General features: G+C 45.5%; 1 protein-coding gene across 3 annotated transcripts in view; it reads left to right on the top strand.

Annotated features, from left to right (window-relative positions):
- The window catches only part of znf516 (zinc finger protein 516), a 43798-nt gene extending 20491 nt beyond the window's left edge, over nucleotides 1-23307 (top strand). For 2 of the 3 annotated variants that reach the window (XM_084557557.1, XM_084557556.1), the window contains exons 3-7: nucleotides 8200-10413; nucleotides 12998-14386; nucleotides 17473-17577; nucleotides 20102-20172; nucleotides 23140-23307. In XM_084557557.1, the coding sequence (XP_084413683.1) occupies nucleotides 8661-10413; nucleotides 12998-14386; nucleotides 17473-17577; nucleotides 20102-20172; nucleotides 23140-23199 (3378 nt within the window). In that variant the 5' untranslated portion in view covers nucleotides 8200-8660 and the 3' untranslated portion in view covers nucleotides 23200-23307. The remainder of the gene's footprint in view (nucleotides 1-8199; nucleotides 10414-12997; nucleotides 14387-17472; nucleotides 17578-20101; nucleotides 20173-23139) is intronic. The other variant, XM_084557558.1, reaches the window with a different exon arrangement.
- Nucleotides 23308-26833: the final 3526 nt, after the last annotated feature.

Genomic DNA, 26833 nt, shown 5'->3' with positions numbered 1-26833 from the left:
GTCAGCTTTCTGTAAACTGATGCCCTTTAATAAGACACAAAAGTGAAAGTTCTCTTTTTTTTTCAAGCATAGGATGCAGAGTTCCCACACAAGTCTAGCTGTGTGAAATACGAAGTGTCTGCAGTAGATTTTATCAGCTTTGGCTTATTAGTGTTCATTTTGTGAGTCATACAAACTACAAAATAAACCGCTTGGCTGTCGCATTCATCCTGCAGTCTGGACTATTTAGATAGAAACGCTCATTTACACAGCAGTGTAATTAATGTACACTCTCTCATCTCTCATATCGCTTTTGTATGAGTGATGTGTACATGTGCGGGTAAACTCACTAACCGCTAGGCCATCTTGCCTCAGCGAGCAGCAAAATAAAACGGTTATATCAGAAAGTGTGACAGTGTGAAAGACTGGTGGCCAACTTTGAGGTCACTGGTCTAATTACACTTCAGAGAGACTGATTTAGGTTCAGCTGCAGAGGTTGTTCCGGGCTGCAGACAGATGAAGGGGAACACAGAGGAAGAGGGGTGAAGAAAGGAAAGGGGAGTTGTGAGGAGAGTGGACAGTGGAGAGCGGGGGTGAAAGGAGATGGAGGCGTTTCAATTTAGATTTAAATCGAAACGCCATTACTAGGCGGGCCCCTTCTACTGTCGCCGCTGTCACGCCAGCAAGTTGCAGTTGCACTTGTTTTGCCTCTGCTCCTGGTTTCTTTTAGGGGAATAAGGAAATAAGGGAACAGGTTTAGCTGGTTTTTGCATGGATGTAAAGAAAAAGCAATGCAACGCGTTACCTTTCATGGATCACGACTGTTTTTTTAATTTCAAAATGAGGTTTTTTTTCTGTAACCGGAACAGCTGAGCGTTCTTAAATGGCTGTCCTTGTAAGGAACATAAAAAAAGATCCTGTTACGTAAGCACATTTTGATCATCCTTACATCCACTCCAATAATTTAGGATTAAGAGTTGGATTTAGCCATGTGGTTAAATAAAGGTTCAAGTTTGATTTAGGGGGGTTGAGAATAAGCGATTAAAACCGGCGAGTCTGTGCAACAAACACACTGTACTCTACTGTTTGCGAACTACTCCGAGGTGACTTAGATCAGCGTAATGATAGCTCGGTCTCCACTGCACAGTGATAGAAGACCTCACCGTCTGTATATGTGTGTGTGTGTGAGGAATGCTGCCGTGGTTCAGGAGAGGGGGTGGGGGGTGGTGGAGGGCTGGAGTGGGGGCTCCACGGGCAGGAGCACCCAGGGGTTAACGAGCGGTGTGAGAAAAACAGGCAGACTTTGAGAAGGAGGGGGGAGGGAGGCGTATGCGCACACACACACACAACACGTACACACACACACACACACACATGTGCAAACACACAGAGAATCCCAGCGGAAGCTGAAGATGGTTGGGCCCACGGGAGCAAAGCACTGCCTGTTGGCTTTAAATGCAGCTGAATTATAGCAGCAGGTATCACTCTGTGCTGATCAGCTTAGTGATATAATTAAGAATGGACAGTGGAAAATGGAAAACGCGTGCAATGTTCAAACATTTGCAGGTTTAAACAGGCACAGTTTAGACTGAGAAAGAGAGTGTGTTCGTTTAAACTAATCCTGGACCTTTGCTTTCTATTTGTTTGCACCGGAGGAAGTCAAAAATCCCCCACGAAAGCACAGCATCCCATGGTGTAACAGTCCCATGGTACATCTCACATGTCCATGCCAATCATATTGACCACCAATTCATGCAATATCATTTCTTGGTGTCCAGTGTGCACTGTAGGACTAAGTAAGAACTGTCCCCTTGTCCTCTTGACTGGATAGTAATCCCACTAGCACGGACTGGGCACCAAAATGTAACATGACAGTATTGACCCAAACACCTGCCACTTCCTACACACACACATAAACAGAGACCCAGTGGACTCTTTTCTATCCAAAGGCCCTTCTCACGCAAATGGAGTAGGCAGGCAGGATCCCTTCTCAGCCTATTTATCAGAAGGGGGGGTGGTTTGAGGAGGGACAGACAGCGTGGACCCCCTCTATTGTTCTGGCTGGGTTTAAGGGATGGGGGGGGTAGGGATGGAACCAGGGATAGGATGGGAATTGGAGACCCCAACAATGCCACAAAGCCCCCCACTGCTCTTTCTGCTTATGAGAATGACCTGCTCTGACAGAGCAGGGACTAAAGGGAAAACTAGAATATAGCTCAGCCAAGACTGGACCCGAACTGATCATAGATCTGGTCCTAGATTAGATAAAAACAGGAGTCAGTTACATCAATTAAACCTGAATAACACGACCAAAGCTCAGTCAAATTGCACCAAAAGCTTCTTATAAGACACAGTTTAGCATCGGGGCAGACCTGAATCAAGCAAACGGGACTAGAACTACCCCAAAAACACACATTTAGTCTGCAAACTTGTCCTGCCTCGCTTCTCTACACAAACGCATGTATGACCAGATGTGGTTTCAGTACAAATATGCAAGAAATGTTGCACACATACACCATATATTCAAGTTTATGTGTCAACCTACACATATATCAGTCTTAGGAAAGTGCATTTGATATATGTGTTTTCCACTCACAACTTACTGACAGATTTTTTGACATATGGGATGTCAGTGAATCAACAGTACTTCACGGTAGCTGAACCAAAACCTTCTGTCTGTGTGTGTGTCAACCACAAAGTTTGCAAAAAGTTTTTGTGTGCGCTTTCCACAGCTGACAGGTTTGTCACCCTAAAAATGCCTAAATCTACAGTGCGTGTGTTTTGCAAACAGCCTCTAGGTATGTGTGTGTGTGTGTGTGTGTGTGTGTCCAGCTGTGCTTTGCTTCTTTCTGTCTCTTCGTCGTCGAGCGTACAGCAGACCTCTTTGTCTGCCGGTTTAGAGCCGGGTGGGAGGTGAGGAGCAGTTTGTTCATAATGGATTATTGATTGGTCTGAGAATACACTGGCTCTGCACTGTATGTGTGTGCGTTTGTGTGTGTGTGTGTGTGTGTGTGAGCGTGCTATGGCTCCATACCATCGCCTCTGTCCCGCTCTGAGCGTCTCTGAATGTCTCCACTTTATGAGCAGAGGATAGTGAGGTTTTTTGTAAAGTGCTCTCTGTATGCTATGCTCCATGGAGCAATGTATGTGGACGTTTTTATGTGTGTGTGTGTGTGTGAGCGACTCTCTGTATGGGCCGTTAAGCTTTCAATGCTGCCTGTATGAACCAGTGTTAAAAGCCCACAGTGTGTGTGTATATAGACTTTCAAAAGATGAGTGTGGACAACATTAAAAGCCCCCTCTGTTTTGCTTCTTGATTCTTCGGTCTCCCAGCATGTATGCGCCGAGTGTGTGTTCATTTTAACAGAAGGTCCACTCTTCATTTTTTCGCTGCTGTGTTGTAGTTTTATTTTTTCGCCCCCCCTCACCTCAACCTCAAATGCTAGTCTCTGTGCTGCTCTGTGTGGGAGGGAAACTGATCCCATCACGGCTGAAGGATGTCCCACACGAGAACGACCCACGGTCATTACCAGTGATAAGGTGACAGTGTGAGTGAGTCAGTGCGTTATGAAAGCCAATCTCCGCACCCTTGGGTGCGGGAGATTTGTGTCACTGCTGCCTCCGAGATGATTGTCGTGATGAAGGTGCTTCCTGGCTGGGTGACAGCGTTTTTCATCACGGGGGAACAAAACAGCGAGGGCCCATCACCTTCTCCAAACCTTTATATGACTCTTTAAAGAGCAGAATCCTGTATGACCAGCTACGAACGCCCTTATGCAGCTTATCGCACTAAATGTTATCTGTAAGCAGAATGTATGCCCTCTAGGGGGCGCTGTTGAAAAAGCTGTTGAGCTGCCATAGTCAGGGTGCTTCTTAATAACTTTTTATTTTTTCAGTACCACATTAGCATTTCACTTTTCTATAGTATCCTTGGGTTTTTAAGGCTTTTCAACATCACCACTGTGTAAAAAACAAATACAAAACAGAAAACCTGACACCTGTCTGCTGGCCTGCAAGCGCCGTTTGACACTATTTGTTTCCAGATTCACTCCAGATGTGGACCTCAGGAGTCTGAGAAACAGAAATACCCAGGCCTCTCTGTAAAGAGCGGGTATGGATGGGAAAACAAGACTCTTATTTAATCCTCTTGCTCTAGCTGCTGCAGTTAAGCGTTCAGGGAAGCAGAGGGTTGAGCGAGGGCCGCTTTTTGGGACAAACACTTCTGGTGACTCTGTGAAACTACCCCTTTTTTTGTGTGTGTTTGTGGCAGTAAGAACACTGACGTGACATTTTACCCAGCTGGTACAGCAGTGTCACTTGTTTCTTTGCAATATACCGTATCTATAAAAGCCTAGACTTCATTGTGGATCCATATCTCAATGTTTTGAGCCTATCATTAAGCTTGTTTGCACAGTTTACGCTTTGTATACATGTCTTTGACTAATCAACGTTGACTCAAGTCACAAAAGGTTCCTCTTGCACTGGGAAGGTGAAAGTACCTTCACAGTATTAGGAGCTAAAAAAAACAACAACAGAGTACTATCATCGTTCTCAGTTCCTGCAGAGCAAAAACACACACACACCCAAAAACAAACAAAAAAAACAGGGTGCTTTCTCCAAAAGTTCCAGAAACTGAAAACAAACAAAAAAAAAGTTGATGCGGTCCAAAATCTTCTCATGTTAGGAAGGAGAAGGGGAAGAAGAACCGTTCGGTTTTGTTTGTCTCGGTCTCATTATCAGCTGAGTGTAGACCTCGTTCACTCCCAGTGACTCACGGTCGGGCACCTTAAGTGTCCATGAATGGCACGTCTGATATCAGGAGTGGTGATAACAACAAGGGGTATTCTGAATAGTCATTTTCTGGCAGAAAAAAAATTAATAAAATACAAGTCAATGTTATCAGTGTGCAGCACTGAATCGCTAAGAAATGGGTACACCAACTTCAGCTCCAATTCCAGCAACACACTGCCGCTGTCTCCTGTCTCATTAAGTCTTCTTCTGGATGTGTGTGTAAGGTTAATTAGCTGGAGGATGTCAATGACAGTCAAGGTTTACAAAGTGGACCTGTAGTTTCAGTTCATCTGGTGTATGCTATTGGTTTGTGATTGAGCTCAGAAGCCATCTCTCTCGGTTTGTTTTTTTTTTGTTGTTGTTTTGTTTTTGATGACTCAGATGACTGGTAATCTACTCAGTCTCTCCTAGACAGTTTCTCCCTCCTTGAGCCAATTTGTCTTTTATTTTATTTTATTTTATTTTTTTTTTAACCCCCCTTAGCCTGGATGGTGTGGAGCCTGCATTATTTCCCTTCTGGTGGTTAATCTCATTACCTTTCAATTTGCACATGTGACTGTCTGGTGGATGACAGGCTTACTGTTGAGGAGTCTCAACCCCTCCCAGTCCTCCTGACCCCCAGTCAGTGAGGCCATTTAATAGGAAATAAGATCATTATCCTCTGTTTTTAGCGCCAGAACTGGAAGAAACTACTAAGTATTAATGAGCAACATTAACATGAGCAGATGGAACAGATGGTGGGGGGAAAAAAAACTACTGTGGATAAATGATTGGAGTTGGAAGGCTTTGTTTAGCTTATTTTCTTGTTATATGTCAATCACCACATGATTGTTTGTCAGTTTATTTCTTTCTTATAACGAAATAAGTGTGTGATGCTTAGGCCTCTGTACAGTACAAGATAATGTTGATGCAACGCGTTAGTAAGATTTGGAGCTGGTCCTATCCATCCCTGTGCCATAAATAATCAATAAGATGTCATATATAATAAGTGACATTTACAACAGCATGTTGCGGTGCACTTTCATGTGATTGAAACACAGATGTCAAGGTTACTTCCCCTACATGCAATGATGATAATCACAGCAGTTCCGCGAGACTGTACTTACAGTTCCTTGAACAAAACATCAGCGTGGCCAGAATCCCAGCAGGTGCAATAGTTCATTTTCTCTTGCATTAGCAAGAAATTGCTAATTAGCGAAAAGGTATAGCTTCGACAGATAGGAATGCGTTAGTTTTGCACGTATTTAGGCTTAAAATCACCCAAATTATTACAATTAATCCTAAGAAAGACATACATGTTTAGGATTATCAAAGTCAACAGAAAACAACCACGAATGTCTGCCCAGTTTTAAATGTCATTCGCTCTAATAGGTGTTGAGAAATTTCACAGGATACATATTTATCAGGATTAATTTTGTGTGGACCATGGAAATGGGCAGACTTGTTCATGGTAATCCATCTAAAAGTTGTTGAGACATTAATCTGAACTCAAAGCAGCAGACTGGCGGCAATACTTCCTGGCTGTAATATTAGCAGTAGGGGGTTTTATAGATGCAGGCAGAAATACTGTAGGGATCCTCCACCCAGTCAAGATCAACGCTGGTTATAATATGTTTAGAAAGTACAAGGTCAGGATCTGACAGTATACTTTGTTTTTAAAGCAATGTCAGCTACAGCTACACTTCTGGCAGGAGTTGTCCTTGTCCGTTTGGAAGCCCGAGCATAGTAAGCCCCGCAGGAGAAAAGCATAGCGAACAAGGTTGATTTCAAATCCTTCCAGATAGATAGGTGACTCTGCTGCAGGGTAGTCATTTTCAGTGGAAGGGTTTAAGACATATGATTGTTCTTGTGCTAGCGTCCCTCCTCCACCACCTTATCGTCTTATGATTATGATCAATTATCCACTTATAATTAGAGCCTGGCAGTAACTCAGCTCATGGGCTCTGACACTTTGTGTAATAGCCTGTAATAATGTTGTCAGTCACATTTCATTGAGTCCACACTTTGAGGCAGGTTTCCCATGGAAATGTCTTTTCGTGTTTCAGAGTTTCACGAGAGGGAATTTGGAAACGGCTTTCTAGTTTTATATGTAAGATGTGTCTTTTTTTTAATCAACAAAGCCGTCTCGTTTAATGATGTTGATGTTTAGTGAGCTGACGATATAATTAACCTTTAATCGGTGAAAGGTCACAATAAAGAAAGCAATGAAAACATCTAACAATGGTTTTATGGAAAAAAAATGTAGAGAAAACCAGCACAGATTGTTGATATGCAAATCATGGAAGTATTCCACCTCCTGAAACATATGCGGTATCAACTTAGTCAAAGTTGAAGTCTTTGTCTGTCTCTTCTTATCTCTGTTTCTGTTTCTGTTTGACTCTCTAACCGAACCCATTCAACTCCAGTTTGAGAAATAGAGCAAAGCAAACTGTCTGAAGAGCCACTTCCTGTTGTGTACTTAAGATCCCTGTCATGTGATAGTGTCAGTTGAGGCGGGTGCGTGAGGCCAGTACGGGGAGGGAATATGGTGGCACTGCTGATCTGGCTGATGTGAACACGGCTGCCCTCCCCTCCACTACCACCCCGATTGTGTAAAGTGTCGACTCAGCCGGTGTGGCGTCAGAGCCCCCCCGAGCCCTGCACGACCCCACGCACAATCACAGCACACACGCCTGCACTTGCACAGTGGTGCCGCTCAGTGCAAGCTACAGACCAGAGATGTCATACCTTTGCATTGTTCATTACTTAAGTTGACAAAGACTAAAACCAAATATATTGAGTCAGTTTTGTAATTACACAATATTGTTTCAGTCAGTTTTTCTTTTTCCTTTGCACTAAAATGTCTCTTCCCACCTAGTTTTAGTTAACCACCGTATTGATTCCACCGACCATGCAAACGTTGCAAAATATAATATGTCACCTAATTCTGTGTTACACATTTTTAGCCAACATCCTTTCACCTAATTACTATATACACATTGCAATAACCCGCCTCAATCTCAATTTATAGTGGAGTAAACCTTCTTGGAGACTGTTTTACCCCTACATTGTACTTTGAGGTTTATTTTGTGACGGTTGTGCAATCTTTAACCCAATCTTTACCATACCACATTCATATAGCGATAGGTATAAGTACATATATTGTACTTTTCACTTTCACTTGGAACTTGTTGGTGTCTGCTTTCACAGAAACTGCAGCTTCTAAAAGTGTCATCACCAATCAGTGTTTTTGTGGTGCATCAACAACCTGAGGTCTTAGTTTGATCTCTGCGCTAGTAGAAAAGGCATGCAAATGTCACACGCAGTCCACCGACTGTAGCTCGCTTAGCTGTGCATTCAAATGGCAGGCGAACGTGCCCGAAAAGTGAAAGTGTTCTCAAAGTGAGGAAGCTTCGCTAACGTAGTTGCTCTGTCTTTTTTCATTCTCAGGTGGATGTATACGTTCTGCTATAGAGGGCTCGCGGCTGTGTCACACTGAAGCTCGAGACGCTCGCAGCAACCGAAGACGATGAGGCCGGCGGAATGAAGAACAGAAGAGTGGTGGATTAGCTTCAAATGGAAAGACAAAACTCCACTCTGCGACTCCAACTCTCTCCCAGCTGTATACTGTATGCCCGGCCTTTGTTAGCATGAAAAAGCGAATTATTTTTATGGCTTTGAGTCACTGAAGATGGATACATTTCGTGGCACCCATTAACTAAACTTTGCTGAATCAGCTGCGTTGGTAGCGGCGCGATTGTTGTATGATTGATGTGCAGCTGCAGATAGCGTTTTATCTGACCAGCAAAGGCTCACAAGACATCCCTAGATGTGCAGCTGCAGATAGCAGTAGCTTCAATTGTGATTGAACTTGTTAGAGGCCGGATAGACAGGGTAGTTTAATTTACACCATGAATCCCAGAGACAGCGTGGAGGTAATGGAGACTCAGGCGGGAGGTCAGAAGCTAAGTGAAGACAAGGCCAGCCCTGGGATAGAGGGAGAGGATGACAAAATCCCAGGGGCTTACGACTGCAACATCTGTGGACGCAGGTTCCCTTTCCTCAGCTCTTTGTCGCAGCACATGAGACGCCACACGGGTGCACGCCCTTACAAATGCCCCTACTGTGACCACAGGGCTTCGCAGAAGGGCAACCTCAAAGTCCACATCCGCAGCCACAAACTGGGCACGCTGTCCAGCCACCACTCCAACGAGGATGAAGTTGGTGGGGCTGAGGAGGAGGAGATGAGGGTTTCGGAGGGTCTCGATGGAGGCACGAGTCCGACAAAGAGCAGCTCCGCCTGTAATCGCATGATCAATGGGGACGGCGGCGAGGAAAGCCGGAGGAAAGTGCCTGCGAGGAGCATGAAAAGGGAGAAGTCTGTCACCGATCAGCGGCCTTACTGTTGTCGTCTGTGCGGCTACGAGGCCCAGCGGGAAGACCAGCTCCTCAGCCACATCGAGAAGGTCCACATAACAGCAGACACAGAAGAGGAGGCCATTGTTAAGGAAGAGGCTATTACTGAATCCGAAGCCATCCAACCCCAGGGTGACGGGACCTTCCCTTGTGAGACTTGTGGCCAGGTCTTCACCCAGGCCTGGTTTTTGAAGTCACACATGAAGAAACACGCAGGGATCCTGGACCACTGCTGTCGCATTTGCGGGAGACGGTTCCGCGAAGCTTGGTTCCTCAAGTCTCACATGAAGACACACAACACCAGGTCCAGGTCACGGTCAAAAGCAGATCCAGCTGAGCACCCAGCAACCATCAACGATGTGGCCCAAGATCCTGATACTGCTACCAGTTCTGTCGCATCAAGTTATCATATGTGCTCCAAATGTGGGAACCTGTTTCACAGCAAAGAAAGCCTGAGAGCTCACGAAAAAGTCCACAGTCTCAGTTATGGCAGGAAATCCCAGAGCAAATGCAGACCCAGTGATGACGAGGACTCTCCAGCTGCTAAGAGACGTTTCCTTGACTACTTAAACCTCCAGCCTGCTGAGGGACAGACCCTGGATGAAGAGGAAAAACGTGAGAAAAAGATTCTGGGTCAGAGAATCCCAGAGCTAGATCCAGTTTGCAGCTACCAGGCCTGGCAATTAGCCACTAAAGGAAGGGTTGTGGAGCCAGTGGAGCCTAGTTACAAGGCCTCTTACGGGGGAGGAAGCATGGGGGAAGAGGCCCTCGCCGGAGCCGCTGTGGTTTTCGAGAAGGAGAGCAGCCGATATGTCCTGCAAGGTCAGGAGAAACGCGGCTCGGGCAGACGCAGCAGCTCCGGGTTGGGAAGCCACACCTCTTCAGGGGACCGGACACCAGAGAGCCTCAGCGACTCGGAGTACCGACCTTCATCTCGCCAGGACAGGCGGCGCCCGTCGCAGTCACAAGCTTCCTCGAAGTCCAACGAGTGCTTCGAGTGCGGGAAGGTGTTTCGCAGTCGCCACCAGATGATCGTCCACCAGCGGGTCCACAGGAAGGATGGAGGCAGGGCATCCGTGGGGGACAAGGAGAGAACTGCCAGAGACGACCGGTGGGGCTCAACAAGTGATCCAGAGTCAGGCTCGCCCAGCCGGCCCAGCACTCCAGGGTACGGAGACTCTCCACCAGCCTCCACCCTTGTAGACCAGGCCTCGGAGATGGGTACCTCAAACTCTGGTGAGTTCACAGGTTAGTCAACTGTCATTTTCTATAGCTTTTACCTGTTTACTTCCTTTGTACTAAGTACTAATTGTACAAATGACTATTTCATGTGACAGTGACCTATATAAAGAAGTCTGAGTCAAGTTGAGATTCAATTTTCTAGCATAAACACAGTAAAATGTAGATGCAGGAACTTGCTCTGCTGGATTTTAAGTGGCAGAAATGACTAGCCCTTTTCAAGCCTCCCACTCAAAGCTCCTGTCACTCTGTAGTAAACATCTGTTGCTGAAATGTGCTTTGTGGAGGCGCTCCTCCTCAGATCACTATGGAGTGGAAACTGGAGCCACCACGTGGCCAAATGTCAAAATGACATCCCCGTGAGGAGCACTCCAGACGAGAGCTGCTGCACACAAATAAGATCAAATATGATTTTTAATATGACTTTAATTGGCTCTGGGAAGTGTTTACAGCGGCGGTACTATTATGGTTCACAGAACAATGAGGTTAACAGTTACATGAAACTTCCAGCTGCCTTTCAGCCGAGCAGAAGGCATTTTTGGAATGCCTGTCATTTTTTCACCTCCACAACCAATAAACACTACTGGGCAAAAAAAAAAAAAAAAAAAAAGCCTGCCCATGCAAGGGCAAAACACTCACAATCACAACTGAATTATGCTAAAGAGGGGATTCCAGCGCTTGCAGCACTTGAGATATCTCTGGCTCTCGTCTTTTACCTTTCAAACTTGTTGATATCTCCGCGTAGCAAAGATATGTAGTGATTGTTTCCATTCTTCCCTGTTAGTACAGACATTCAAAAATAGCAGCAGCATTTCTTCAAGCTTGATCGAGCTGTGTGCTATTTCAGGTCTTCCTGTCTCAGGAAACTCCCCTCACCCCCCCCCCACCACCCACCCCCTTATCTGCGTGTGAATGTGTCTTTTGGTCTCTGTTTTATGTCGAAGCCCTAACAATATATCTGTGCATTTCCGTTAACTCGCCAATGTTATGTTGATCACATAACAGCCAGTAATTAGCACGAGAGGAAATGTGAACGGACAGTTCTGCACTGCAGCAGCTGAACGCATTGTTAGCTTAATCTATAGCAGTAAATGTATTCTCTCTAACCACAGACATCCTGCTGTCTGGATTCAGGAATTGCATTGTTTTCTTAGAGTAATATTAAAGATACGTAATATCAATCAAATCTGTTGACACATTTCAGCGTCCATATGAGGAAATGCTTTGATTTTAGCGTACATTTAGCGAATTTAGCTTCTGACAAAAGAATATTCTCGTATTAGAGACATAAAGGCTTCTGTCCTTCCATCCATCCTTTTTATTCTCGATAGCTTTCCTCCCCGTCTCCCTCCGACTCCTTCCCAATCTCTAAGGTTACCTCATGTGACACTTCCACTGTCACTCATCCACTCTTCCTCACCACTGAGCCAGCCAGGCTGCCTAATGTCTGAGGGATTGGGTATTTATAGTGCCAATGGAAGGGGATGCAAACAATGGGGAAAGAGACACAAAGGGAACATTCCTAAATGCTCTCACGTCCCTTATGGACCTTTCGACTCATTTTTTTTAGGGGGAAGCAAATGATTTGCATTGCTTCTGACGTGTGGTTTTTAATACGCTATATGCAACACGTACTTGTCCCTTGTCTTAATTTCCCTAAGCATTCACTACTCCAGGGTTAGTGGCGAATGGTCAATAAGTGAGTAATAAAAGTGATAAGCCTCGCCACCCAGCCTGCTAAACTGCCCAGCTCCAGGGTTTTACCTTGGCAGAATGTGAGCTGTGAGAGTTGGCCAGCGTTGCCAACAGGAAGCCAAATGAAAAACAGATGGTAGGCTACTGGTGTTATTGTTAAAAAAAAAAAAAAGGAGGTGTGTAGTGTAGTGGGTAGTACAATAATGTGCTACTAGCATTACACAAGTATTGGATCATAGCAGAATTTACATGCGCGTATGTGCGTGTATGCAACATGCCACAAAGCAGCTCGGCTTGACCTCAGCTAGATTGTGTACAGTTCATGTTCATTTATTAAACTTTTGCATCAGAAAAAAAAAAGAAGAAGAAGAAATAAATAAATGAATAAATCCAGCTCCACTACTAAAACTTCTTCTTATTCACATCTTAATTTTTTGGATCAGAGCTGGAAGGCTTCCCAGTGCTGATAGTGATAGTCACTTGTAAAGATGGCTCATGATCGCCACCTTGTGGGAGATTTAAAGAGCTGCAGCACATGGTCAAATTCATTTAACACACGCTCAATTTCTAACAGCAATTTCAGAGTAAGAGTCTGACAAACCAGCCTTATAAGCTTTATTATTATTATATTTTTATGTGTCTGTAAGGTGTTTAGTCGGCTCTTTGGTAATAGTTTGATATTAGTGTGTAATTGTCCAGATTGTGCATAGTAGAATACAATGACATCTAAAATGAAAAAAGAGGAAATGGGAATACTGTGCAATGCTGTAGCCTGGTGGTTGGTCAACAAAACAACACCATGAATCTCAAGTAATGAGCTCTGAGTTACCTAGAAGTAGAGGTGTTGTTTTCCTGTAGCAGCCACTGACCTTTATGTTGTTGTTCTTTCTCCCTCCAGATGAGAAGCCTTACATCTGCAGTCTGTGTGACTTTGCCGCCACAGACTCACAGGCCTACCTGACCCATGTTCGTGTTCATCACCCCGCTGCCTCCAAAGACAGTCCCCGGCCCATTCCCAGCCCCGGCTCCAGCACCAGCTCGGGCAGAGGCGCCTCTGGTGGATACCCCAAACTGAAGAAAGCTCTTCTTCAGGGCTTGAACAACTCCGCGTCCCCGCCTCCTTACCTTTCAGCCCGATCCTCTCCGCTCGATCCCAGCATGACCCCCGTGGATCTGTGCGTGAGGGCGGAGGGCATCAGGGGCAGGGCCTCCTCGGCTTCAGACACAAAAAGCCTCCCCAGCCACAAGTGCTCCTTCTGCTCTCACTCCACCCGTTACCCCGAGGTGCTCTGGATGCACCAGACTGTGGCTCACCGCATCAACAGCAGCAGCTCCAATCTGGCTCCTAAATGGGCTCTTAAAAACAACTCAAAGGGCTCCAGGGACAGCTTGTTATCCTCCAGGAGACGCACTGGACCTCCGCCAGTCCTGGAAGGGAAGGAGTGTCAACCTCTGCCTCCGCTGATGCACACCCAACGTACTCAGCCTCCGAGCGGCTCCAGTGAGGTTCCGAAGAAGAGCAGGCCAGCCACTGTTGCGGCCACACCATCATCATCCTCATCAGCCTCATCATCAACATCATCATCATCATCCTCTACCCCATGCACTTCATCATCTAGGGGCTCTTTATCCACCTCAAGCAGCCAGGCTGGGAGAGTCCCCGTACGGCCAGGCAGCAGCAGCAGCAGCAGCAGCAGCAACAGCACGAGACACACTGAGGACCAGAGTCATCAGTCTCGCTTCAGGCCCAAAGTGGATATGTACCCCCGGGGAAGCTCAGTGTCATCTTCTAGCTCATTGGAGAAGAACACTGGCACCCTCTCTCGCTCCTCGGCCCCGAGTCCCAGCGCCGCTGCAGGTTCAAGGATGACCGAGCGCTACATGATGCATCAAGAGGGTCTAGGGTTCATGCTGTCCAGCAAGCACGGCCTGGCAGAGTACAGCCGAGCCAGGGGCTCCCCTCATCAGCCGCTTCCCAACTCCCACAACCAGGCTCGGGCTAACACTACGAGGCCCAGCGCCATCACCCACAGTTCAGCAGCAGGGCACAACTACGGCGCCTCCCAGGCACAGGGAGGCATGCTGCACAGTTCCGCCTCCCCTTCCTCCTCCTCCTCCTCCTCTTCATTACCTTCAGAGGCTCGCGGAGACGTTAAGCAGGAGCCAATCGCAGAGACGCCAGAGATGCCAACCGACGTCCTCGGCTTCCTCAAAAACTACAGCCCACATGAACTGGCTGCCCTGTACCACCGCTGGGGTGCAGCCAATGCCCTGCTGGATCCCACTGGTAGGGAGTTATTTTGGTTCTTTTTTCCTTTTGGCTGATTTACATGTGTATTTCGAGAAAATTAGCAGTACCACGATTCAAAAATTGGGAGAAAAAAAAAGGTCATATTACAAAAGGTCTCTCATCATCAGCTCACATACAAAATGCCCAGAGAAGAAAATGCTAAATGTCAGGAGTTGTCGGGGAATGTTTTCCGTAGCCTGAGCAACTTGTTTTTCGGCGCTGAGTGGAACTGTTTAAACTTGACAGGAAAGAGAAAGAAACGAGAAGAAACAGATCCGCAGCTAACACGTGAACCATGCTGAATAGGTAAACACGCTAACTCACCATCTGGCAGGAAGTGATTGACGGACGCAAACACAGCTCCTTTCTTAATAATGAGGAGGACGTCCGTAAATGAGCACACATGTGTGTCATTGCGTGTTTGCGAGGTAAAATAAAAGGCAGCCTGCACGTCCATATGTACCTGGGTTTTTAGATGCAAAAGAGTGTGTGTGGTTTTTTTTTTTTTTATACCGTGAAAGACGTGAGAGAACCTTTGCTACTCTCAGGTCTGCGAGGCATGCCTAGTCTCCAGCTCCACTCTCCCAGAAAGCTGTCACAAACTGTTTGGGTCACGGCTCTGCCTGACGAGAGACTCGCACAGATGCGAATGGAGGGAGGCAAAATACAGATAGAGAGAGAGGGAGAGAGAGGGAGAGAACGGGAACAGAAGAGGCAAAGAGGAAGATGAGACAGAATAATTACCCCACCAGCTGCTTTGGAAATGGTCATTACCAGCACATCCGTATTATTTGCCCATTTTCGGTCGTGTCTCCGAGGTCAAGTGGGGCTGCGCGGAGCCAGGGGTCAGAGACAACAGCCCCAGAGCAGACGCATGACATCGCTGTCACCCGTCCAGGCGCATATCGTCACGATCTGCCTTAGCCCTTTGAGTCACATGCTATAAAGTGACCTTTTTTTGAGCAACTGAGTCTTTCTCCCTTTTTCCCCCCGTAATGTGCGTACGGGTGCGCGCGCGCGCCTTGCTTGTGCTTTCCGTCCAGCTCTGTCTTGTCTTTCATTAGTGCATCAGTGAGAAGGGCTGGCGGCCCAGAGTAGAAGTGGAGTATCCAGAGGCCAGCAGTCGGGCTGCCAGAGACACTCTCTGTCACCTCCCCCCGCTCCCCGTCCTCCTTGTCCCCGCTGTGCCCTCCTCCTCCTCCCCCATCAGCACACAAAAATATACACACTACTAGGGGACACTGCCCAGGTACATACCAGGCTTAGGGTGCTCTGGTGTCTACGGTTTAAGGAGCACCCCGTAATCTCCCCCCAGGCCTTTTGTCTGTCAGCAACAGAGGTCAGAGAAGTCCATGAGAGCCTAAACTATAATCAGAATGTCATTAAACGGATGCAGCTATCTTTAAATGCTACCCACGCCAACATGGTGAACATTCAGTCTAGAAAAACTGATTGAAATCTAACACGAGTGACACGTCTTTTATTGCACAGTTATCCAAATTACGTCTTACACGGAGCTTTCCAGTTTTCTCCATCATCCAACAACAGGTTTCTTTAAGCTGGAGGCCTCACTCAGTGTGCATTCTCCCCGCTTTACCGCACACAGCTGGGCTTCCTTACACTACTTAATTTTAGTTTCAGGTAAAACTAAGTTGATTTTGCCAGGGTTTTCTTTAGTTTTTGGAATAAATTTTAAGAATGAACTGCACATTGCAGTATAAACCATCTTTTTCGGTTTAATTTAGTTCGCCTCTACGCTGGGTGTGTGTAGCAGGATGCTGGGACAAGAAGTAGGAGGATAAATCAAGGAGATATTAGTCGCTTTTGTGATACTCGGTGGTTATATTCAAAACGAAATGAGCCATTCTCTGACGGAGACGCCTCAGCTGGGTGTCACGGTCCGAGGTTTGAGTTGTCGCGACAGAAGCGTTTGTGGAAAGCTTGTAAATGTTTGCGAACCCTGCAAGAAAGTTGGGCTCGATCAGCATGGCTGAATCTTTTCATCACCTCTGACAAGAAAATGACAGAAGTGGTTTTACGTTTAGTCACAAATGTCACTGAATATGAACAAGATATGTCTTTTTGCCATTTAAGGCCATTAACATGTAACGGAGACGGATGCATGTAATGTCCGCCTGCGTAAATGCGGCCACATCCCATGCCTCACTTTCCTCCCTTGGTCCGAACACACATGCACACAACTCTAGAAACACATGCCGACACACACACACACACACCTGACATGTGACACACGGGCAGCGGAGCGGGCACATCACAGCCGGGGCGTTTTAATTGCCTGTAATTTATGCGGCGTGTGTGTGCCGTGTGTGTCTGGCTGTCAGCCTCTGAGATGATGCTGTGTGACAGCTGCAGTCCAGCCCCTGGAGCTAGCCGCTCATAATGACACATTAGACATACTAATGATGCCTGCGCGAGTCCACTACTGATGCTGCCTACCTTCACCGCTCCAGCCGGGCTCCGAGCTTCCGTACACCCACTCACTCTCTGACCATTACTGACCTTTACGTCTTCATTCCGTCTCCGCAAACACTGCCGCGTGAAAATGTCCTCGTACTTGGGGTAACGCGATGCCGGTGTCCGCCCTTTTTGACCACCCTGCACAGAAAAAAAAAGACACGTGTGCGTTCGCCATTTTAACATATGGTTTTATTTGTGAGAATGTATTGTTTTATTTTTTATAAGTTAATTCATATTTTTTTAACTTAGCTGCGTACTGCTTAGCTGAAGGCCAAATTTAGCAAACATTATCTCCCCAGTTGAGGAGATCATTTTTGCCATACTTGGATTTAAAAAGTAATATTAAAACTTAATATATATGTTTATTTTTCATTCCGTTCCATTTTGGATCTCGTCTAAAAAGAAGACCTGTTGATTCCCTCTAAAGTAAGATCAAGCATAACAGCTAAATCTGCTATTGTCATATCCCATATACTGTATATAGTATTTTTTGACTTCTGGAATTAGAAAAGCCTTAGACTGAACCTGTTATATGTTGAAGATTTTGTACTAAAATTGTGTTTTTTTTCCTGTTCTTTTTCTCTCTTTTGTGTGTGTGTGATCAGGGATGCTGAGGTCTTTCATGCGGCAGGGACAGTATTTCTGCCACGAGTGCGGGAAGAGTTTCAGTCAGCCCAGCCACCTGCGCACTCATATGAGATCCCATACAGGTAAATGCGACCGTTCTCCTGCCGCACACCGACACACAAACCCGCTCAGAGGAATACAAAGTGCATGCGTACACACGACGCACTTCCGCTGCGTAAAAATAACTAAAATACCTCACGAAACCAGCCATATCACCCCCACATGGATCACTGCAAAATCATCTTATGCTATTAAATCACCACATTTAATTCAACTTTCATGTACTATTGGCTATAAATCTCTATTTATTCATTGACCAACAAAGTAATCTACACTGTCGACCAACACAGTACTGTTGAACGTGGTCAGTCATGCGCCACATTACAATCGGCTATAGTGTATATGTGTCGTTTTCTGTATTGGGACGCACATGTTCCCTATGTAGGTCCATATGTGTTTGGACACCGACACAAGAGACACCGAGAAGGACAAAACCCGTTTTTAAGCATCATCTATGAGTTCCAGACTTCGTGGCAGTCATTGCCTGCAAAGCATTCGGGAACAAATATTTAAAAAAAAAACTACAATTTTGTTTATGATTAACCACTTTGAGCGCATCAAAATAGGCAACTGTGTCTAAAAGTAGTTGCCGGTACTTTAATTCCCTAATGTCTTGTGTAACTTGAGTATCTTTTGGTACACAGCTAAAGAAGAAATAATAACATGTCGGTGTCTAAACATATATGGAGCTGACTTTTTTAATCTTATATCATGTATACTGTTATAATAATACATCTTTTTGAGATATCCGTGTGTCTCCAGGACAACCAGACACAACACTGTGGTGGACTGGTCGTAAACTTACACGGCAACTAATAGAGGTCTTTGCAGGATTAATGTTTGCCAAGCAAGATGCAAGAACATCAGTCACAAAACCTGTAAAATTATCAAAAAGGGAAAGCTATGACAAACGATCTCAGTGAAGAGGAAGAGCAGTGGCAGCACACAGCAAGCGAGAGGAGGAGCCCAGCGTCCTGCTTTAACCTGTGCAACCTCATTAGCTCACTTTTAACTCATGCAGATGTTCCAATTTTTTTGGCCACTCCGCCATCCCTCACTCGTCCCCACCTGTTCGCACATATTGCCCCTCTGTCCGACCCGGCAACACTGACACGAGGCATTTATATATGCACTGGGATTCACGATATTTCATCGTCTGAGTCTCGCCACGTCCCTGCATTCTAGAAAATAAATCAACGCAGATCTTTCTTTTTTCTTTTTTTTTTTTTTTTGTTCAGCTGAGTGTGACAGCCAGCCTGCGAGTCCTTCCCCGCCCTGGGCTGGGCAGCTGTCTCTATTTTTTAAACTGAAACGTGATTTGCTCCGGATACTGACCTGTGACAAATTGTATACATTATTAATCACATGTCAATTAGAGGGATGGAATTGTGCATTCTAATGAAGCAGAACAGCATTTGTCCATGCCAACCTCGCGAATCCATTTGCATGCATCCCGGTGCCACTCACTAAACAGCTTGATTCAGACATCCTGGCTTTTCCTCTCCGCTCTCTTTTTTTCCCTCCCCAACTACTTTTCATGTCCTTTGTTTCCTTTCCTTTCTCATTTCCTGTCATTTCTTGTCTCCCCTTCCTTTTTATTGTCTTTGATGCTGCATGTCCCCCTTTTTCCTTACATCCGACCACTTCGATTCCTCTCTCTTTTGTCCCCTCACCCTGTCTTCTTTCTGGTTTCCATTATTCTATACAATTCCACTTTTCCTTCTTCTCTTGTTTCCTCAGTTTCTCCTTCTTCTCCTTGTTCCTTCGCTCTCCTATTTCCTTTTACCACATCCTCTCTTTTCACATTTTGTCTCCTCTCCTCTCCTCTCCTCTCCTCCTCCCCCCCTCGCCTTCTCCCCTCTCCTGTCCTGTCATGTCCATCAGCCGGGCTGGCGGTGATCACACTAGACAGTGAGATAAGTAGCTTCTTTATAGAGAGTGTGAATGATATGTGGCACGGCCAGTGATTCTAAGTGACAGAGGCCAAATGGTAAGTGATGCAGTGCTCAGCCTCCCCCTCCAACCCCCCCGCCCGCCGCCCCCCCCCCCCCCCCCCCCCCAGCACCCCGCAAGCCCTATTGTAAACACACACACACGCAGCATTAACACACTCACATGCATAAGGCTCTGTAAACACTCGCAGAGGCTGTAATTAATGTTGTCACCGACAGTTGTCTTCGGCATGGACGTGCACACGCAGAAAAGGCCAGCCACCCCGCGGCCTCTATTAACATGCGTCATATTAAATCACTGACTTGCCTCCACCAGGTTCCATCGCCATCACCATCATCATCATCATCATCATCATCACTGCCCACCCCCCTATTAACAAGCATTAGTGCTGGTGGCAAACGCCTCTGTGTGCTGCCACTGCTGCTACCGGTGGTGGTGGTGGTGGAAAAGAGAAGAACAAAAAAAATACAAAAAAAGTTCATGTGTGGATCTGGTAGAGCGTTTAACCAAATCCCCCTTCCTCCTCTCCCTCCCCTTCTTCCCCTTCCTCCTCCTCCTCCCCCCTCCCCCCCATTCCTCCTTCTCCCCCCACAGTTGGGTTTGATTTTAACGGACTCCACAGAGGTACTGACGCTCACACCACCGCTTCTGAAGCTCCCAAACAAGTATGTGGCACAATGGCTAATCACCGGGCTCCCTCATGGCTTCTGCATGTCTCTTATTATTACTGTCTCACCTCACTTCGCATGTGTATATGTGTGTGTGTGTGGGGGGGTGTGTGCGCGCGTGTGTGTGTATGTGTCAATCGTGCAGGCTCCCATGCTCTGTCAGTTTTTTCTTTTTTTTTTCCTGTGTTGTTCGTGTGTTACAGTCACACGTGGCACCCTCTGCACCTGGCATTAACACCTGGTATTCTCACAAGCTGCTGGATCACACCTGACATTAGTGTGTGTATCCAGTATTCCTATCGCTGTTGTCTTAATGAAAAGATTCTGCTTCGAAAAATAGCAGTGTTGGCGACTTTTATGCACTCATTAGGATTGTGGGTTCGCCTACATTTGGGGTACACACCTTGTTTGTTCTTCTTTATTTGTTAATCGTGCCTCAGTGTCGGTGACAGGTGTTCTTGGGTTGCCTGCGATACCGTCAATGGGATGTCTCGGGAACGCCTAGACTGTGTTTCTTCAAATTTGGCACGAATGTTGAACGAATTGGGGGTCAAAGGTCAAAATTCGAAGCCATTATGACCTCACTATTTTCGGCCTTAAATCAAGAACTCATACGCAATGCGCGCCAAAACGTCACACTGAAGCCTGCTTGGAAATAAAACGTCATCACTTCATTGTTTTATCCTGAGGGTCGACTTCATTGAGACGTGCAATATTCCATCGCCACATACACCGATCAGCCACAACATTAAAACTATTGACAGGAGAAGTAAATAACATTGACCATCTTGTGACAATGCAATGTTCTGCTGGGAAACTTTTGGACCTGGCATTCATTCATGTGGATGTTACTTAGACATGTAGCACCCACCTAGACCAGACCAGGCACCCCCGCCCCATAGCAATGACACTCCTTGATGGCAGCAGCCATCCCCAGCAGGATGCAGGCAGATACAGGTTTAGGAAAAACGGTTTAGGAACAACTCAAAAAAACATGAAAAACGGCACAAGGTGTTGACCTGGCCTCCAAATTCACTAGATCCCAAACCGATCAAGTATCATTGGGATGCACTTGAATAAGCCTGATCCACAGAGGCCCCTCCCCTCAACCCATAGGACCCAAATACCCCCCACTGACAACATTCTGTTGCCAGACACTGCAGGACAACCTCAGAAGGCCCATGTCCATTCTTCGATGAGTCACAACTGTTTTGGAGGCACAAGGACAACCTACACAATCTTAGGAAAGTGGTCATAATGTTATGCCTGATCGGTGTGTACGAGTCTGGACAGACATAGATGTAAGCTGCTTTTTCGACTGCATCTCTATAGACATTTTATAGACTGTTTAAGGGACATCTGTCATAATAAAAACAGTTATAAGTGGCCTTGCATATGAATGCGTTCATGTGTACGTAAGTCTACGTCTAGTTTGCGTATTTCCTTAACATAAATCTGGTATTCCCATCAAATACCTTTCTGTCGTGTATGCACCACCAGGTGTCCAATCAGCTTTTTGCATGTTTGCAAGAGCGAAGGCAAGTTCCTAGGCAACACATTTTTGGAGATGTCCAAGAAGTTGAGTATAACATCTGTGTTTACGTCACACTAATAAAAATGACATCTAGACGAGGCACACCAGGGTTATACTTAGTTTTTTTTAGCAACACGAACATTGCAGCACGTTTAAACACTGTCATCAAAAAAAGAACGCAGAGGACAAAGAGGAAAACGGGACGGGAACATTTAACACACGAGAACAAATTACCGTAACAGTCCCAGAGACCAGGATTGAGGGCAAAGTGAACAAAGGACTAAACCTGCTCTTCTCTGACATTCGGAGAGAGCTGGGCTCCGCGCCCTCCATCACAATTAATCTCAAACATCACCCGCTCACCCGCACGGACTCAGATTTACCACACACTATGAATGATGGGAGCGGGCGCAGCGGAGGGGTCCAATTAGATGCAGTGTTGACGCTGCTTTACGGTGACGATAACCTTTAGTATAATGTAGTGCACCGGTCCCGTCAGCGATGTTTCCTCGCAGGACGGTGTCGCGGAGGTTCTCGCTTTCCTCTCACGTCTCACCCTCGCCGTCGTTCCAGCTGTTTGTTTGTTTTCCGTTTTCTTTTTTTTTCCTTTTTTCATCGGGTGATTTTTGCGTGATTAATTACACCTTTTTTTGTTTTTATCTCTCTCTTTCTTTCTCCCACCCCCCCTCCTCACTTTATTTTCTCTCCGTTGCGTTTCTGATGATGTATGATAACAGCTATATTTCCGTGTTTCTTCTTCTGGGAGAGGGGTGCGGGAGGGGCACGGGGAGTCATTTGTTTTCCCGCTTTGATATTCTTCCATTTATCAAAATGATAATTAGGTGCAATTAAATGGCACTCTCATTTGTTTTATTCAGGTGTGTGTTGCTTATTTATTTTTTTTTCCAGGGGTGTCTGTGCCATTGTAGGTCAGTCTAATTAGAAGAGAGAGTATGGGGTGTGAATGGGGTGCGTTTTGACTGTGTGTGTGTGGTGGTGATGGTGGTGGTGGTGGTGGGGTGGGGGGGAGGCAAGGGGCACTGGGTGGCCCAGGTGATTGAGAGAAATACATAGGGATAAAAGTAGGACTGTTTAGACAGGGGATGCGTGGCACTCTTCTCCAGATGGCAGAGAAGAGGGAGGGGATCCTCCATCTGGGTCAGGATAGAGAACTTTCTAAGTGAAATTATGTGAAAAAAATTAAATGTGAATGCTTCACTTGACCTGCATAATGTTTGCCTACTTCTAGCAGAATGCCATCATGTGTCTTGGTTTACGTTTGTCTGCGTTTGCTTATTTCCCCCCTCTTTTTTTTCTCACTTCTGCCGCAGCAAGTCTCATCTTATATCCTTGTAAATGCTCTGTATGTTATGCGGTCACCTCTGGTCGCCACCTGACCTTTCCACTTTGTGTGTGTGTGTGTTCTCCAGGGGAGAGGCCATTCTGCTGCCAGCTCTGCCCATACCGAGCCTCTCAGAAAGGGAACCTAAAGACCCACGTCCAGAGTGTCCACCATATGCCTTTTGACAACAGCCAGTACCCCGACGCGAGGAGCTTGCTTCTGAGCCAGGAGGAGCGAGGAGCGCCGGCTGACAAACACCCACCAAAACCACAACAATAACAACTCTAAAAAACCCTGGACTTTAGGACCAGCCTGGTCAGGAAAACACCAAACTGTTTTCCGGTTTTTAAAAACCCAAGATTCTGCAATGTAAGGATCCAAGACTTTTTGAGCTTCTCCTTCTCCACCCGACGTCATTCAATGACTTTAGAAGAATTTTCTACTGTGAAGGTTCTTGTAGTTTTTCTGTTTATTTTTATTTTTTAAATCAGCAAGAGACTTATTTATAGTTAAAATTACAAAGAAGGCCCGCAGCAGAAAAGCGTGTCTTATGATGAAAAGAGAATCGCTGGTGAAAATTCTGTCACCGCAAAAAGAAATGAAGAACGAAACAAGTGTCTCCTTAGCGGGGAAAAGGGTGGTCTTCTTTGACATGAAGGTTTGCATCGCCGTGAAGGATTCCTGAACGTAGAAGCCCTCAAAAAGTGAAAAGAGTTGCCTCTTGCTGCCAATTTGGAGGTACCGCCAAGAAAAGTGTCCTAGTACAGCTTTATTGGAAAAAGTTAATGTCTTTATGTAGAGAAATTGTGCTCGAATGCAGCTGCTAGCGTTTTAATCGAGGACCGCGGCGTCGCGTGGCTGCTGTAGTTGCCCCGTCAACACTTTTTTTTTTTCTCCTTCTTTCGCTTTATTGTACGTGAGAGTTTGAGTGCATTCCTCAGGGCGCCAATCATCAACCCAGGGCGAGAGAAGACGCTCAGCAATTCATCAACAGACAACTGGCACATGGCAAGCGAGTCTCCTCTGGGTTCTATACGTGAGAAGACGAAGACTTTCTTTCTGTCTGTCTGCGCGTGCGTGCTCCCAAGTGCGTTAAACTCACTTCCCTCCACTTTGCGGCGTGGCGGTGGGAACGCGGTGACCGGTCTGAGGCTGCGTAGCCGATGATTAGAAGGAGAGAGAAAGACGGAGGGAGGCTGGAACAGAGAGAGAGGAGGGGAAGAGAGAGAGAACGCTAATGGGGGTGTCTGCTTTAGTGCTCATTAAAAAAAAAAAAAAAAAAAGCTTGTGTTTTTAATAGCCAATATAAATGAGCGTTCCATTTTTTATGGCCATTCAATTATTGTCCATTTAAGAGGAAGGCACAGAGTGGAGTTTTCCATCATAACCTTTCATGTTAGAGTGTTTTGACTCCCATCTGATTTTAAATTAGACTGACTCCATAACAGTGGGAGTGGCAGGAACGCGTCGGCTGTGGATTGCGCAGATATTGGTCTGTCAAGCCCTCTAAAGTCTAGCGATTAAATATTTGGGACCAAAATCATCTCATGTTGAGTTCAGACTACAAAATACTTGGGTTTGATAAGAATGCCACAGTGTCAGATGATTAAATCTTGAAGTCTTGCCATAACTTGACAGGCTTCACCGACCAGTTGTAGCCGCATGTCATTTAACAACCTGTGGTTTCAACACAAAGACGAAGGTGCCGCGGGCCATCTGCCAAAAAGATTATAGAAAAACAAGATGCGACAACCGTATACGCAAGTGCAGATCGTGCAAAACAGAAAATCTCACCTACCTTTCACTTGTTTAGTGTGAAAGAACGCCTTTTTGGAAGTTGTCACATGGGGGGAGGGGGTATTTTTGAACCCAACAAGTAGGGTCTTTTTGGTAGAAAGCCAGTCAAAACTAAATTTTTTGGAATTTTTTATCCCTGTAAAATATTGGAAAGATTCTAAATCTTCCTCGTCTTCTGTCTTTGCGCTAGGCTAAGTCAGCTGCCTGGAGAGACCTAACAAAGAGACAGTGGCGTTGCTCCCTTCAAGTTTTTCCCCAGAGCGTAAACCGATTGCTTCGGTGCCGGCGGATTTTGTTTAACAGATCAAATGGACGAATAATTGAACATATCCACTATGTATTAGCATGCTCATCGGACATGCAAACACCAGCGGGCCGGCAGAGCTGATTTTGTTACTAGAACACTTAAGCAGACTAATGAGGCAAACTACCGTGCCGTCGGTTTAATTCATTTGAATGGTGGTTAAGATTTGCATACTAGGAGGATAGAGTGAGGAGGATACAAAGAGAGACACAGAGAGAGAGAGAGAGAGAGAGCAGCCGGAGGTCAGGAGGTCAGGCTTTGGAGAGTTCAGGGACAAATACACAAGGCGGAAGATATTTTGAAGCCTTTTCTGTCACAGCCTCAACGCAGGTGTGTGTGTGTGTGTGTTAGGTGTGTTTGTGAATCCTTTTCAAACCTGTGTACGGTAGTTTCGGTCTACTCGATGCTCCTTCTAGATGCTTTGTATACTAGCCTACCTCCCTTGCAATGAAAGCCAGTTCAAGTGTTTTGGCTGTTTAAAGAGGGACCACTTGTTTTCTTTTCTCTCCCCCTGAAAAAAAAAAAAAAAAAAAAAAAAAAAAAAGGCAACATGATTGAAATTCATGCTTCAGCCTGTCGGGAAAAAGCAAAATTATAGAGCAAGAGCGAAACAGCCGTTTCTTAGATTCACATCGGTTATAGATAATGGTGCATACAGAGTACTGTTCTTTCCACCTGTTTTAAACCCTTTTTTTTTTACACGAATACATGATGTAATGGTTGCTGGTTGTTTAGTTATGCATACAATACTGTGTGCTTGAATAATGCCTAATAATACACAAATGTGTATATTGAAGGTGTGGGTAGTGAAAATACTTGAAACGGATACTCTAGCCTTTGAGGTAGTGTAGTACTAATACCAATGTTGTACAGAATTCCCTTTAAGATTAACTCCTCAGTTACGAATTTGTACTCCGAAGTGTGACTTAGAAAACCTATGAAGCAGGAGCGTATGTAAAATAAAGTGTATATCTTGTAATCCACTCTTACCAAACCCTTTATATACAGCGGTAGAAACCAAATGGCATTACTAGTGCACTTAGACTAGGTTAGTGCTTTAACAATTCTCATTTTGTCCCGTTCTAGGTAAGGTTTCTTTGAGAATGTTTTGTTTTTTAACGGTGCCGGCTAACACACTTTAATGTTATTTCTGGTTTAGAGGCTTTCGTTGTTGATTCCATAGATTTAAATGACAAAATGACTTGTTCGGTGAAAGCTGTGCGGCACAGCTTCTTCTTAGCTACTTTTCCTTAACGGGAAGTTGGATAATGCTATGTGCTGCAGTGCTTATTTTTTTAAAGATGTTAAGAGTGTGTTTTTAGTCTTTCTCTTTGCTAAACTGTAGGATTTGTTCAGTAGCTAGTCACGGCTGCCCTCCCAGAGGGGCTGGCAGGTGTTGTTTTTTTTTTCTTTGGTTGGGTTTCTATCATGCCTCTTAAGTTGTATTATTTGTGTCCGTATTGAGTTATTATTATTTTATTTTTTAAATTTGTTATGAACTTCATGATTAATTTACTTAGAAGACATTATTATTCCAAATGTATTCGGTTGATATCTGTATTTATTATCACTTCAAAAAGGATAAGAGGACGGAGGCAGACGGGAGTGTTTGTTTTAATTTGATTTTCCTGGGGTGTCGTTTTTTTTTTTTTTATACTGTGTAGTTTTCAAGCCAGCAAGC

This window comes from Chelon labrosus, assembly GCF_963514085.1.
Source record: "Chelon labrosus genome assembly, chromosome: 12".
Lineage (NCBI taxonomy): Eukaryota > Metazoa > Chordata > Actinopteri > Mugiliformes > Mugilidae > Chelon > Chelon labrosus.
Note: the sequence above shows the minus strand (reverse complement) of the source record. Positions and strands in the feature narration are given on the sequence as shown.